The sequence below is a fragment of the Lacerta agilis genome, chromosome 17 (genome assembly GCF_009819535.1).
Source record: "Lacerta agilis isolate rLacAgi1 chromosome 17, rLacAgi1.pri, whole genome shotgun sequence".
Classification (NCBI taxonomy): Eukaryota; Metazoa; Chordata; class Lepidosauria; order Squamata; family Lacertidae; genus Lacerta; species Lacerta agilis.
Genome location: NC_046328.1, coordinates 17,970,150 through 17,983,220, shown reverse-complemented (window position 1 = coordinate 17,983,220; position 13,071 = coordinate 17,970,150). Strand labels below are relative to the sequence as shown.

The 13,071-nt window shown below is 48.8% G+C and overlaps 1 protein-coding gene across 2 annotated transcripts in view; it reads right to left on the bottom strand.

Moving 5' to 3' along the window:
- CABP7 (calcium binding protein 7) overlaps positions 1–12,566 on the bottom strand; it is a 51,081-nt gene extending 38,515 nt beyond the window's left edge. Inside the window, exon 1 of one of the 2 annotated variants that reach the window (XM_033136026.1) lies at positions 12,308–12,566. In XM_033136026.1, the coding sequence (XP_032991917.1) occupies positions 12,308–12,419 (112 nt within the window). In that variant the 5' untranslated portion in view covers positions 12,420–12,566. The remainder of the gene's footprint in view (positions 1–12,307) is intronic. The other variant, XM_033136027.1, reaches the window with a different exon arrangement.
- Between the last annotated feature and the right edge of the window lie 505 nt (positions 12,567–13,071).

Genomic DNA, 13,071 nt, shown 5'->3' with positions numbered 1-13,071 from the left:
AAAGCTCAGGGCAGTGCGAAGAATAAAATACAAGATACAAACACAAGTTTTAACATAGGGAGCTGCCTTACTCCAGGTCAGACCACTCATCCATCCAATTCAGTGTTGACTGGCAGAACCTCTCCATGGTTTCAGGCAAGACTCTCTCCCAGCCCTTTCTGGAGACACCAGGGATCGAACCTCATACCTTCTGCATTCAAGATGGATGCTTTCCCCTTAAGCTATAGACTCCACACTTCTCTGTATAAGATTCTCATTTGTGGAATTATTTTCCCTGCCTTTTTTGCGATGAACATGCTTTTTTGTGCCAAGCAGCCCAACAGAGGGAGACTTGAACCCAGGACTTTCAAGCCTCCCAGCCTATTGACATCAGGCAGGTGCCTTCACTGGTCTCTTTTCAGTGCCAGCTAAAAACATTTTTGTTTAGACAAGCGTACTCAGATGTTTACCACATTGATGTGAGGTTTGTTATTTTTAGTCTATTATTTTAACTTAAGTCTTAAATCATTGTTGTTATTTTTCCTTATTGATATTTTTATAGTTTTATCTTTTTCGTAAACCACTCTGAGGGTTTTTAAAAAAACACCCAACAACAACTATTGACTGGTGTGTAAATGTTACGTAACAAATAAATAAAAATGGCTGCAAAGCAAAATCTTACTTGTATCAAGTTATTTCGTAGAATCATAGAATTGTAGAGTTGGAAGGGACCCTGAGGATCATTTAGTCCAACCCTGTGCAATGTAGGAATAAGCAGCTGTCTCATATGGGAATAGATCCTGTGACCTTGGTGTTATCAGCAACACACACTAACCGACTGAGCTATCCACAAAAGCAATTTCCAGCATGCAAACACGCCAACTGTTACTTCAAAAGAACAACCCCCTTTCCCTATGATGCCCCTTGTCCCCAACTTTGAAGACACTTTTTTTTTCCAGGAACGTGCACAGACAGACAGACAGACAGACAGACAGACAGACAGGATGCCGTGTGCCTGAGCCTCTTTTCCAGCCCACTCCAGATAATAAATGTAGCTGAATATGTTCTGAGCTGCAGCTGTTCTGTGCAAAGCACATCCAGATCCATTGTGAGATGAAACTTTATGTTAGGGTTGCCTAATTTGCATGCCCTGCGTTCAGAACCGAGTGCGGAACATACCCTTTCAAGAAACCTGCCATTCCATTCTTCTCAGATTTCCATTCCGCCTGCTGGATCAGGCCAGTGTCCCATCCTGCTCAATGTCTAGTCTTCACAGTGGCCACCCAGGTGCCCCAAAGCAGGACCCGAATGCAAGAGCACTTTCCCCTCCTGTAATCTCCAGCAGCTGATACTCAGAAGTATTAAGAACCGAAAAGGACCTTGCTGGATCAGGCCAATGGGTCCAGCATCCTGTTCTCACAGTGGCCAGCAAGATGCTGTGGGAAACCTGCAATCAGGAACCGATTGCAAAGGCACTCTCTCTCTCCTCTTGCAGTTTCTAGGTCTTCAAAAACGTCATGGCCTCCGTCCGCAAATAAACAACATTTGGAATGTGCTCAAAACAACCGCAAAGGGAATAATCGTGATTTATTTGGAAACAGGGAGCCAGGAAGAGGGGATGCCCTCGCTCAATGAGGACACCTGGATTGTATGTTATAACCAGCAATTTGTTTGGAAAAGGGCATATTTGTGGGGGGGGGGGAGAGAGAGCAAGCCCCCCCCCAAACTCCCACTGTCTGCAGCCAAGATGCTTAGAAGGTTGGGGCAATTCTAATCTGTTTTACTGGTTCAACTTTTGTATGATTTAAGGTTGTATTCCCTCCCCCCCCCTGATTTTACTGTTTTATCTTTTGTAAACCACTCCGAGGTTTTCTTTTCTTTCTTTTTTTACAACCAAGCAATGTATAAATTTCATGAAATAAATAAAACAGGCAGCCTTGGCCAGGCTCCCACAAGTTTCATTATGCAAAACAGGAGCAGCAGACTACCGGCCATTTCACTCACCTGCTACCATCTTTTTAAGAGTTGAGCTCCTGCTGAATGTCTCCCTGCAGGCAGGAGACTGGTCAAATAAAATAGCACAGATTTGCAATGCAGGCAGAATTTCAGGGGTTCCCACTAACAGTGCTACAAGGTTCAAAATGGCCACTATGTGAAATGAAGCTGAGAACATCTGTTTTCATAGTGAGTCAACAGTGTGATGCAGAAGCAAAAAAAGCTAATGCCATTCTAGGCTAACTCACCAGAAGTCGAGTGTCCAGATCAAGGGAATTGAGTGCTCACTAGAAGGACAGATCCTGAAGTTGAGGCTCCAGTACTTTGGCCACCTCATGAGAAGAGAAGACTCCCTAGAAAAGACCCTGGTGTTGGGAAAGATGGAGGGCACAAGGAGAAGGGGACGACAGAGGATGAGATGGTTGGACAGTGTTCTCGAAGCTACTAACATGAGTTTGGCCAAACTGCGAGAGGCAGTGAAGGATAGGTGTGCCTGGCGTGCTCTGGTCCATGGGGTCACAAAGAGTCGGACAGGACTGAACGACTGAACAACAACAAATTTTGCCTTGGTCAGAGCCCACCTGTGTCCAGTTCTGGGCACCATAGTTTAAGGAGGGGACTCAACTGTTCCTGAATGTGGGGGACTCCCTGGTCCTGAATGGAGTAACTGTGCCCCTGAAGGACCATGTGCACAGCCTGGGAGTCATTTTGGACTCACAGCTGTCCATGGAGGTGCAGGTCAATTCAGTGTCTAGGGCAGCTGTCTACCAGCTCCATCTGATACGCAGGCTGAGACCCTACCTGCCCGCAGACTGTCTCGCCAGAGTGGTGCATGTTCTGGTTATCTCCTGCTTGGACTACTGCAATGTGCTCTACGTGGGGCTACCTTTGAAGGTGACCCAGAAACTACAGCTAATCCAGAATGCGGCAGCTAGACTGGTGACCGGGAGTGGCCACCGAGACCATATCACACCAGCCCTGAAAGACCTACATTGGCTCCCGGTATGTTTCTGAGCACAATTCAAAGTGTTGGTGCTGACCTTTAAAGCCCTAAATGGCCTCGGTCCAGCATACCTGAAGGAGCGTCTCCACCCCCATCATTCAGCCCGGACACTGAGATCCAGTGCCGAGGGCCTTCTGGCGGTTCCCTCCCTGCGAGAAGTGAGGTTACAAGGAACCAGGCAGAGGGCCTTCTTGGTAGTGGCGCCCGCCCTGTGGAACGCCCTCCCATCAGATGTCAAGAAAATAAACAACTATCTGACTTTTAGAAGATATCTGAAGGCAGCCCTGTTTAGGGAAGTTTTTAATGTTTGATGTTTTATTGTGTTTTTAATATTCTGTTGGGAGCTGCTCAGATTGGCTGGCGAAACCCAGCCAGATGGGCAGGGTATAAATAATAAATTATTATTATTATTATTATTATTATTATTATTATTATTATTATTAATTATGGAGGGAGTTGAGTATGTTTAGCCTGGAGAGGAGAAGACTGAGAGGTGATAGGATAGCCACCAGATGGGCCATCCCATGGAAGGTGGAGCAAGCTTGTTTCCTGCAGCTCCAGAGGGGAGGACCCAAACCGATGGATTCAAATGGCAAGAGAGGAGATTCCAACTAAACATTAGGAATAACTTTCCGATGGTGAGAGCTGTTGAACAGTGGAATGGACTCCTTTGGGAGGTGGTGGATACCCCTTCACTGGAAGTTTTTAAGCAGAGGTTGGATGGCCACCTGCCAGGGATTCTTCAGCTGTGGTTCCTGCCAGAGCCGTCTTTCCTATTGGGCTTACTGGTGTGTTGTGCCAGGGCGCCAGCCTCTCAGGGGTGCCCCAGGAGTGGGGGAGCTGCGTGGCTTTGCTGGCGGCCTCCCCTTTCCCTGCACACCCGCCAGCTGTGCCCCATCAACCATATGGCTGGCGGGCGTGCAGCTTCCTTCCCAAGCCTCCGCAGAAGGAGAGCAACTCTGGGAAAGGAGGAGGGGCTCCGGAGGGATCTTTGAACCACGGCGCCGGATATGCTTAAGCCGGTCCTGGTTCCTGCATTGCAGGGGTCAGACTAGACAACCCATTGGATCCCTTCTGACTCTACAATTCTATGAATCTATAAAAGCATCACCGTCAAAACACAGTTGGCTGGGAAGTTATTTTGGGAGAGATTCACCATCAGTTGTTTAGTCCGAGAAGATCTCATGGAGGAAGGCTGCGAACACATTGTATATTGAGAGCACATTTAAAGCGCATGAGATTAATCCCGAGAACTGTAATTTGTTAAGGGTGCTGGAAATGGTAGCTCTGAGAGGGGTAAACTACAGTTCCTTTCTTTGGGGGAAACCATGTGCTTTAAATGTATGGTTGTCACCAAAAAGTGAATTGATGGTTGTTAGGAGTGGAAATAACAACAGAGCTCCCAGACTGAGAAGGCAACCCACCAGCTTTTTTTTGGGGGGGGGGGGAGGCGTGTAGCAAAAACAATGGGGAATGGTTGCTGTTTTCACCAGAGCCAGTTCCAAGGTGGGGCACACCTCACCAGCAAATCGCCTTCCATTGGGCTCCTTCCTACATCATTGGGTGCTCTCCTTTGTGGTGACCCTCAGTGGACTCACCTGGCTGCAGGAGGCAGCAACATCAGCAAAGCTCTGATCAGCTCTGGTCCACGAAGAGCCGGCATTTCAATTTCCCACAATACCCCCAGAGCGACACTACATTGGGTGCCCTGTGGATTGTAATACTGGCAGCTCCCAGATTTACAATCCGACGCCCTCAGACATCTCCAAGATTAGATGGCATAGTCTGAACCAGATTTCAGATCTCATCTTGTAAACTGACACCGCCAGCTGAACATCATGGGAAACTGTGGCTTAGCATAACCAGAAACTGAAGAGCCAGATATGAACCACATTGGGTGAGAGCATGTTATGTCACCCTGGTGCTCACTAGCTGATGAAGCCAGGATTGTTGCAGCACAGAAATCTCTAGATTAAATAAATAAATCTCGGGTCGATCTGGGGAAGCCCTGAGTAATCACACATCTAGAGCCTGTGAGCCCACAGGGTGGTGAGGGGTGGGATGTTAGCTGGAAGATGAAGTGCAAACACAGCTTGCAAAGAAAGGGTTAAGCACACTTCTTATCTGCTCAGGATTGCAGCCCCCAAGCAGCTGCTTTTCATTTAAAAAAACGAACAATCATGGCCTCATTACACCTGTTTGTGGGCAACATGCAACTTGCTCCTCAATGCCACACAGTGCGACTGTAATCAGGAGCCACAAAAATGGCTCTGTGTGCCACTTATGCATGCCAAAGGCACATTTTCTCCCCCTCTTCTCTTCCCTTCCACCCACCTCCATTGCATTGGTAACATTGCGAACACAGCCTTGCTAATGTCAACAGCAGTTTTCTGGAGAGGTTCCAAAATGATCACAGCAAATGCTGTCCAGCTAGGCTTTATTTTAGCAGTTTCATATTCTCAGGCATTTTGGGTTGAGTTCTCCAGTCTGTATATCCAAGAGTGAGATTTTTAAAGGATGCTGAGAAGCCTTCCTCAACCCCACCCCACCCCACCTTAACCCTGTCTCACACAGTAAAGAATTTGAAATGGTTGTCTCTTGTCCTGAACCCAAGAAAGCTCTCACCTTCCCCATCATTATCATGACAATGCGAACCACAAGAGTGACTGCCCTCACAAATGTATCGGCAGTGATAAGCAACAGTGATCTGTGCTGCATTGCCACCAGCTCCTGCGTTCTCCAGGTTATAGCCCCCTTGCCCGCATTATATAAAAAGCACAATGATGCACTTTGATGGAAAGATACTCTCACCCCTGTGTTGCATTATCCATGTGGCTGGGGAAGAGCAAACCATCACTTTCCCAGACCCGGCATATTGTATGAATCAATGGTACTATTAGGTCGCAATGAAATCACAGCAGCCGGCTGCTAGGTCTTGAGGAGTCAGCCCCAATTTACTGAGATTTCACCCCAACATTTCTCATCGTTCTGAGGCAACCTGAGCATCACACCGGGTGCCTCACCTAGTCAGTTACTGAGATGGCAATATTTTTTTTTAGTTATTTCTTTCCGGGCACTGAAGAAGTGGTGGAGAGATGCAGTACAGGAAGGTCCCTGCTCTGTTGCAGAGAACTCCAAGGTACATCTTCATGCCCTTCAACATTTTGCAGAAAATAATAATAATAATAATAATAATAATAATAATAATAATAATAGCTCATGTGACACCCCCAGCCTCATCCCAAGGGATTCCTCCTCACCCCTCCATGGGGATGGAGATATCAGCCCATTTTATGTTTCTCTGCTTCTCAGTGTTTCAATCATACATTCACTCTGTCACATTTCCGCAGCAATTCGCGATTTATTTCTTTATTGCAGAATAATAATTTTAAAAATCCTCACGGAAAATCCATCAGCATTTTTGAATGAGTGTCTTCCAATAAATACTTTTGTGTGTGTGTGTTTGTGTGTGTCGTTTTTTGATTAATATACACATTTTTTTGCAAGCTACGTCCCCTGATCTAATGTATTTTTGTAGGTTACTTTCACAAATATATACATTTCCAAGCCTCCCCCCTAAGATATGTGTTATGTATACATCGGTTGGAGTACTGCATTGCAAAAATTCGTAGGAGGGCAAATTTCGAAGGGTATTGTGCGCACCAGATCACGTACTGGTTTGAGAAGAAGTGCGATTAAGAAGCTTCTCATTAAATCACAAACAAAATTGGGTTTCTCTTTGTTGCCTATTAAAACTCACCACCTGCCGTATTATTACAGATTGCTATGCTCCAAATACTGCTGTTTCTCCACATTCTCTGTTCCTTGATTCTACAATTGTCTTTCTCCCATTAACCCAAAAGACGAGCAGGTGTTCCTTTTTTGCTGCTGTTGTTGAAGGTGCACAAGAAAAGCACGCCGGTCCTACACCCAGTGGCGATGTTGACAGCTTGGAATCTATGCCACAGGCTCCATTCTGTGAGATGACAACCCTGTCCTCTGCATGGGACCTTAGTGCTCATGCATAGTGTTGGTGCATCTACGTGCATGTACACTAAGGCTGAGATGAATCCATTCCATGCTGCTGAATTTTGAGAGACCTTGAGGAGGAAAGACTGTAGCTTGGTGGCAAAGCACTGGATTTGCATGCAGGAGGTCCCAGGAGCCTAACCCTTGGCATCTCCAGGAAGGCCTGAGAAAGACTCCACCTTGAAACCCTGGAGAACCACTGCTGGTCAGCGCAGACAATGATGTGCTAGATGGACCAATATCTGCTTCAGGTAGCTTCCAGTGCTCCTGTGTGCTAAGGGAAGTGCCCTGGCTCTGTGGTAGGGCACCAGCCTTGCATGCAGAAGGGCCCAGGTTCAATCCTCAGCACCTCTGGTAATGAGCTGGGAAAGACTCTTTGACTGAAGCACTAGACAGCTGCTGCCAGCCAGTGTTCACCAACCAGGAGCATTTGGAAGATCTCTGGATGGTTTGCAGTTGATCATCAAGGGTTCCTGATTTGCCTGGTTAGGGCCACATTCATACTGTACATTTAAAACACAGTCATGGCTTCCCCCCAAAGAATTCCCAGAACTGTAGTTTACCCAGGGTGCTGAGAGTTGTTAGAAGACCCCCCCTCTATTATTCTGTCCTAGAGCCACAATTCCCATAATTCCCCGTGAAGAAGAATTGACTCTGGGAACTGTAGCTCTGGGAGGAGAACAGGATCAATAGGCACCCATGTTTCAGATGATCAAATACGAGTCAAAAGATGCTATGACTCGTATTTGACAAAAACAGAGTTTGGAGAAAAACCTCAAGGAAGGCACTATGGAAAACCCATAGCCCAGTGGCAAAGCAGGTCCCAGGTTCAATCCCTGCCATAGTAGGGCTAGGAGATATTCCATGTCTGACACCCTGCAGAGCTTCTTCCAGTCAGTGCAAACCATATTGGACTAGATGGACCAATGGTCTGATTCCTATTTAATTAAGTTCTCTTTTTAAAAAACCATAAGGACTAGAATCTTAGTTTATTTTTAGGAGAAGGGCAGTAGCTCAGCGGTAGAGCACCTGCCTTGCATGCAGCCGGTGTCAGGTTCAATCCCCAATGGCATCTCCAGATGAAGCTGTGACTATTCCCTGCCTGAAACCCTGGAGAGCTGCTGCCGGTCAGTGTCAACAATAATGAGCTAGATGGAGCAATGGCCCCAAACCACCTCTTTTCCTTTGTACAGGCATCCTCCAATGCTCCATCCTGCCTCCACTCCTTTAATAGTTGAGTACAAAAGGCACTTCAGCAATCATCATTGGCATGGCGAGCTACACCTGCTGAAATCCCCCTCCCCTTTATGCAACTATGGAAGGTGCGAGAGACCCATCCTCTTTTCTACCTGCTCCCTCCACTGCAAACTAGGTGATCAGTGGGTGTATTGTGCTCCCATGACACACAGAGAGAGGTGGTCTTGGGGATGCCACTGCTTACCCATTTATGATTGCTGCATCAGAAGGAAGCCAGTGCAGATACCACCACGCCATGTCCAAGGCTTGCCGTCTGTTCCACTGTATGTGTGAGGCAGTAATATCAGGCTCTGCAGTCGGGAGCCATCTCAGTGAAGAGCAGCCTCAACAGCAGAGGGTGCAGATTTTGACCCTTCCTTGAGGATTTCACCAAATGCACCCCACTACTATCTCCCGTAGGGTGAGAGGTTCCCTTCCGCCACCTAGAGTAAATTGTTGCATCTGAGGTCCCTGCTTGCAGGGAGAGCCTTGTGGTAAGGACAGGCTGTGGGTTCAGGGTAAGAGCATCTTGTCTGCATGCAGATAGTCCCAGGTTTAATCCTAGGAACCTCCAAGCAGGGCTGCGAAAGGAAGACTTCCCCCATCTGAAACCCTGGAGAGCCACAACTAGTCAGGTTATACAATAGTGAGCTAGACGGATCAATGGTCTGGCTCAGAATAAGACACCTTCCTATGGCAGGGGACCTGCCTTTCATGCTGAAGGTCCCAGGTTCAAACCCTGGCATCTCCAGGTAGGGCTTGGAACGTCCCATTTGAAACCCTGGAGAGCTGCTGCAAGTCAGTGTAGACAATACCGAGCTAGATGAACTAATGGTTTGACTCAGTATGATTTTGCTTCCTTTAGTTCACCACATTCCTTCCATGCAAAAAGGTTCAATCCCAGAAATTTCAGGGTATGGGTTTCTGCCTGAAAACCTGAACAGCTGCTGCCAGTAAGTGTAGACGATATTGAACTACATAGCTCAGTGGTCTGACTCAGTATAAGGCAGCTTCCTCTCTCTCTCTCTCTCTCTTTTACTAACAGTTATAGGCACATGCAGAGGAAAGCTGTGATGGCAAAGAGGACTTTCAGAGCAGGTTTCTGCACAGTGATATTATCCAGCACAGCAGTGATGTCCCAGCAGGCAGCTCTTGTTTGCCAAGGGGGCTTGCCTAGGAAGTGGTTCCCTCCTCTCTCTGGCTGCTAGTTTGGCACAACTAATGGGGAATAACTGGGGAATGGCAAGTATCTTTCCATGCATTGCCCAGCAGTGAGTAAAGGCAAACCATTGTTTCCGGATAACCCAGCCTACCTTGGTTTTATGTGGGCAATAAACACATCGGCTTGGATAGGAGCACCGTTTTAGATGGGTGTGTGTGTGTATTGTGTTTTAATTCTGTGTTTTATGTTGCGAAACACCCTGTGAACTTTGGATGAAGGGTGATTAAATATAACAATAACAATAACAACAATAATAATATTTCTAGGAAGGAAAAAGCCACCCCTGCCCTTTCTAAACGGAGCTTCTAAGGATGCTGGAAGCACCAGAAAATCTAGCCCAGCTTTCACTAGGGGAGGCAAGAGGAATATAAGAACCAATGACCCACCTAGTCCCGCATCCTGATCTCACAGTGGCCAACCAGATGCTCCAATAGCTCACAAGCAGGACCGAAGCGCAAGAGCATTCTCCCTTCCTGCAGTTTCCAGCAACTGGTATTCTGGAGCATGGTGGCTTCCCATGGTGGAGGCAGAGCAAAGGCATCATGGCTAGTAGCTATGCATAGCATTCTTCTGTATGAAAGAGCTGGTGGTTGAGCATGTTTTGAAGAAGGCTGCTGGGTTCAGCCTCCCTAGCTAAAAGGGTCAATGGCCTGAGACCCCAGGGAGCAACTGCCAGTGACAATAAGCAGCAGTGGGTTAAGTGAACAAGCAAGCTAAAAGAGGTTCCAAAACCGCCTTCAGTGTAGTCTCCGAAAACAGCTTTAGAGGAAGGACTGAAACCCTGGAGAACCACTGCCAGTCAGTGCAGACAATACTGAGCTAAACGGACCAATGACTTACCCTTAAGGTTAGCTCCTTAGGATGAGATGCATCCTAGGGGAAGGGCTGCAGCTCAGCAGTAGAGCAGCTGCTTTGCATTCAGAAGGTCCCAGGAGGGCTGGAAAGGACACTTCTCTGAAACCCTGGAGAGCTGCTTCCACCCAGTGTAGGAAATACTGAGCTATACCCAATGGTTTGACCTAACATCCTTTGCATTCAAAGCCGATGCTCTGTCACTGAGCTACTGCCCTCCACTATACTGAGTCAGGTCATCGGTCCACCTAGCTCAGTATTTCCAACACGGACTGGCAGCTGCTCTCCAGAGTTTCAGGTGGGCAACATTCTCAGTCCTGCATGGAGAGGCCGGGGATGGAACCTGGGACCTTCTGCACTCAAAGCATTTGAACTTCGACCCCCTCCCACAGAGATAAGACTAGCAGGGCCAGCTCCCTAAGGACCTTGTTGCTTTTCGGATAGGGACTTGTTGATCCGTGCTCAGTCACACACAGCAACAGCCGACCCCCGCCCACCCCGGCACACACTCAAGAGCTCTGACCACTCGCCCCCTTCCCCTCTACCCCACTGCCAATCTCCATTAAGCCTCTCCTAAAAAAGAAAAATAATAATAACAACCCCGCTCGCCCTGCCACTCTCTGATGACTTTGGCAAATCGATAGATTGACTGAGGCAAGGAAGGGAAGGCGGCGGAGATTGGGGGGGGGGGGCTGGTTGCTATTGAGTGTGGAGGGGGGGGGGGTGCTTGAGAGGCTTCTCCTCCGCTTCGCCTTCAACCCAAACAGATTGGATTCTTCAAGAGAGGCGAGCGGAATTTTAATCGGGGGAAGCGCAGTGAACGGTCGGGAGCTCTTGGGGGGGAGCTATGGAAAGGAGGTGATGGGCTTTTTTGTTTTTTTGAGAGAGATTCCCTCTTCACAGCCTCAGCTCACGGGTGCAGCAGGCACAGGACCCCCCCCCCATACATACATACATACATACATTCTTCTGCATTGGGGCCACCGCCGTCAGGCTTGGTGATGCCCAAGGTAGACCGGGTGGTGGTGGAGCACCCCACCTGCATTAGGGCACCCACAGCCCCAGGTGCATCTAGGAAGGGAAGGAGGGTTGCTGGTGGCGTGCGTGCTTCCCAAGTTACAACTCCAGGACGAAGCCAGGAGTGGGAGCCTTGCTGTCGGCGAGAGAGACGCATGGAGGAGTCCGTCTCCTTCATGGGCGCCCGGAGCAAACCCTCCATGCACACCTCCGCTACCTGTTCCACCACCACGCACTGACTGCAGAAAATCTCCCTTCCCACAGAGAGAGATGGTGGTTGCAAAAGCGAGGGAGAGGAAGAGAGCGGGGGCGCGGACGGAAGTTTTCTCCCCACCTGCAGCATCCCCCATCGGATACCTGCCGGACTCACGGCCACCTGGAGCTGGTCCTTCCACCACCCCACTTCCTCCACCCTTCGCTCAACAAACCAGATCCGGTTTTTTTACGGGGTGGGGGAGCTTCCTTGTCCCGAGGCTGCTCTTGTTTCCGCCTCACTTCCCGGACCTGATCCGGACTTGGCCAGGCTTGCATCCCCTTCCTGACCCCTCTCTTTCCTCGCCCTGCTGCTCTTTGTCCTCCCAAGTGATATTTACAGTATACGCGCAAAAACACACAATCTCCGACACGCGCGCACACAATAGCTTCGCCAGCCAGCCATTCATTCATCTCCTTCTGGCTGATGCGTATTTCGGGGTTTACCCCCAGTTTCTCGACTGCTGGAATCCCTAGGACCAAAAAACAAAACAAAAATCCAAACAAACCCCAAACTGGTCCCATCCTGCCCTCTCCTCTCTACCTGCAACACAGACCCAAGTCAACACCGAAGGAAACCCCGGGTCTGAGATGCCACCCACCGTGGTTGTTTTTCACCGCTGCGGACCATCTCTCTCATCCCAAAAGAGAGAGAAGAAAGCAACCCCCACCACCCGGGTTTATTTTATTTTTTTTAACGCTTGTTCCCAAAACAGACTCACCTTCCAGTTCATCTTCAGGTATGTCAACAGGATGCTGCTCCGTTGCAAGGATATTGGGGATGGTATAAATGCCCCGGTACATTAACGCCGCGGTGACTGGGTGGAAAGGCATGGTGGCAGCCGCTCTCAGAAAGCCAAACTTTAATCCCAAATGTCATAGGAAGCGACCTGGCCGGACACACAGCAGCGCAGGAAAGGGAAGCAGGGCTCGCACCTGCCACGGGGCTACCTGTGGTCTTCCCGGCGCCAAAGAGAAAGAGAGAGAGACAAGAAGCCCCCTCCTTGTCACCGGCCACAGCAGAAACCGCAACTCTTTTAATAATTTTTTTAAGTGGTTGTTATGTTAGTCACAACAGATCCTTGGCGCGGCAGATCCCGACGACTCGGGCTGAAATCGGAGCCTCGCCACCCCGGCCTCGAAGAGATTTAGGGCCACGGTGGAAAGGGCTCTCTCTCTCTCTCTCTCTCTCTCTCTCTCTCTCTCTCTCTCTCTCTCTCTCTCTCTCTCTCTCTCTCTCTCCAAAAACCGCCTCCGATGCTGCCTCTGCACAGGTGAACAGCACAGCGAGACTTTCTCCTGTTGTCCGCATCCAAATAACCAAGTGGCAAAATTCCGGGGGCGAAAGGATTCCTCCCCCGCCTCGCCACCCGCCGCAGCCAATTCCTAAACCCCCAGCTTCGAAACCGGGGAGGAAGAGGAGGAATCAGTTCCTCTCCATTCACCAGCAACTCTCTTGTCCCCTTTGCTGCTGGCTCTGAGCGTG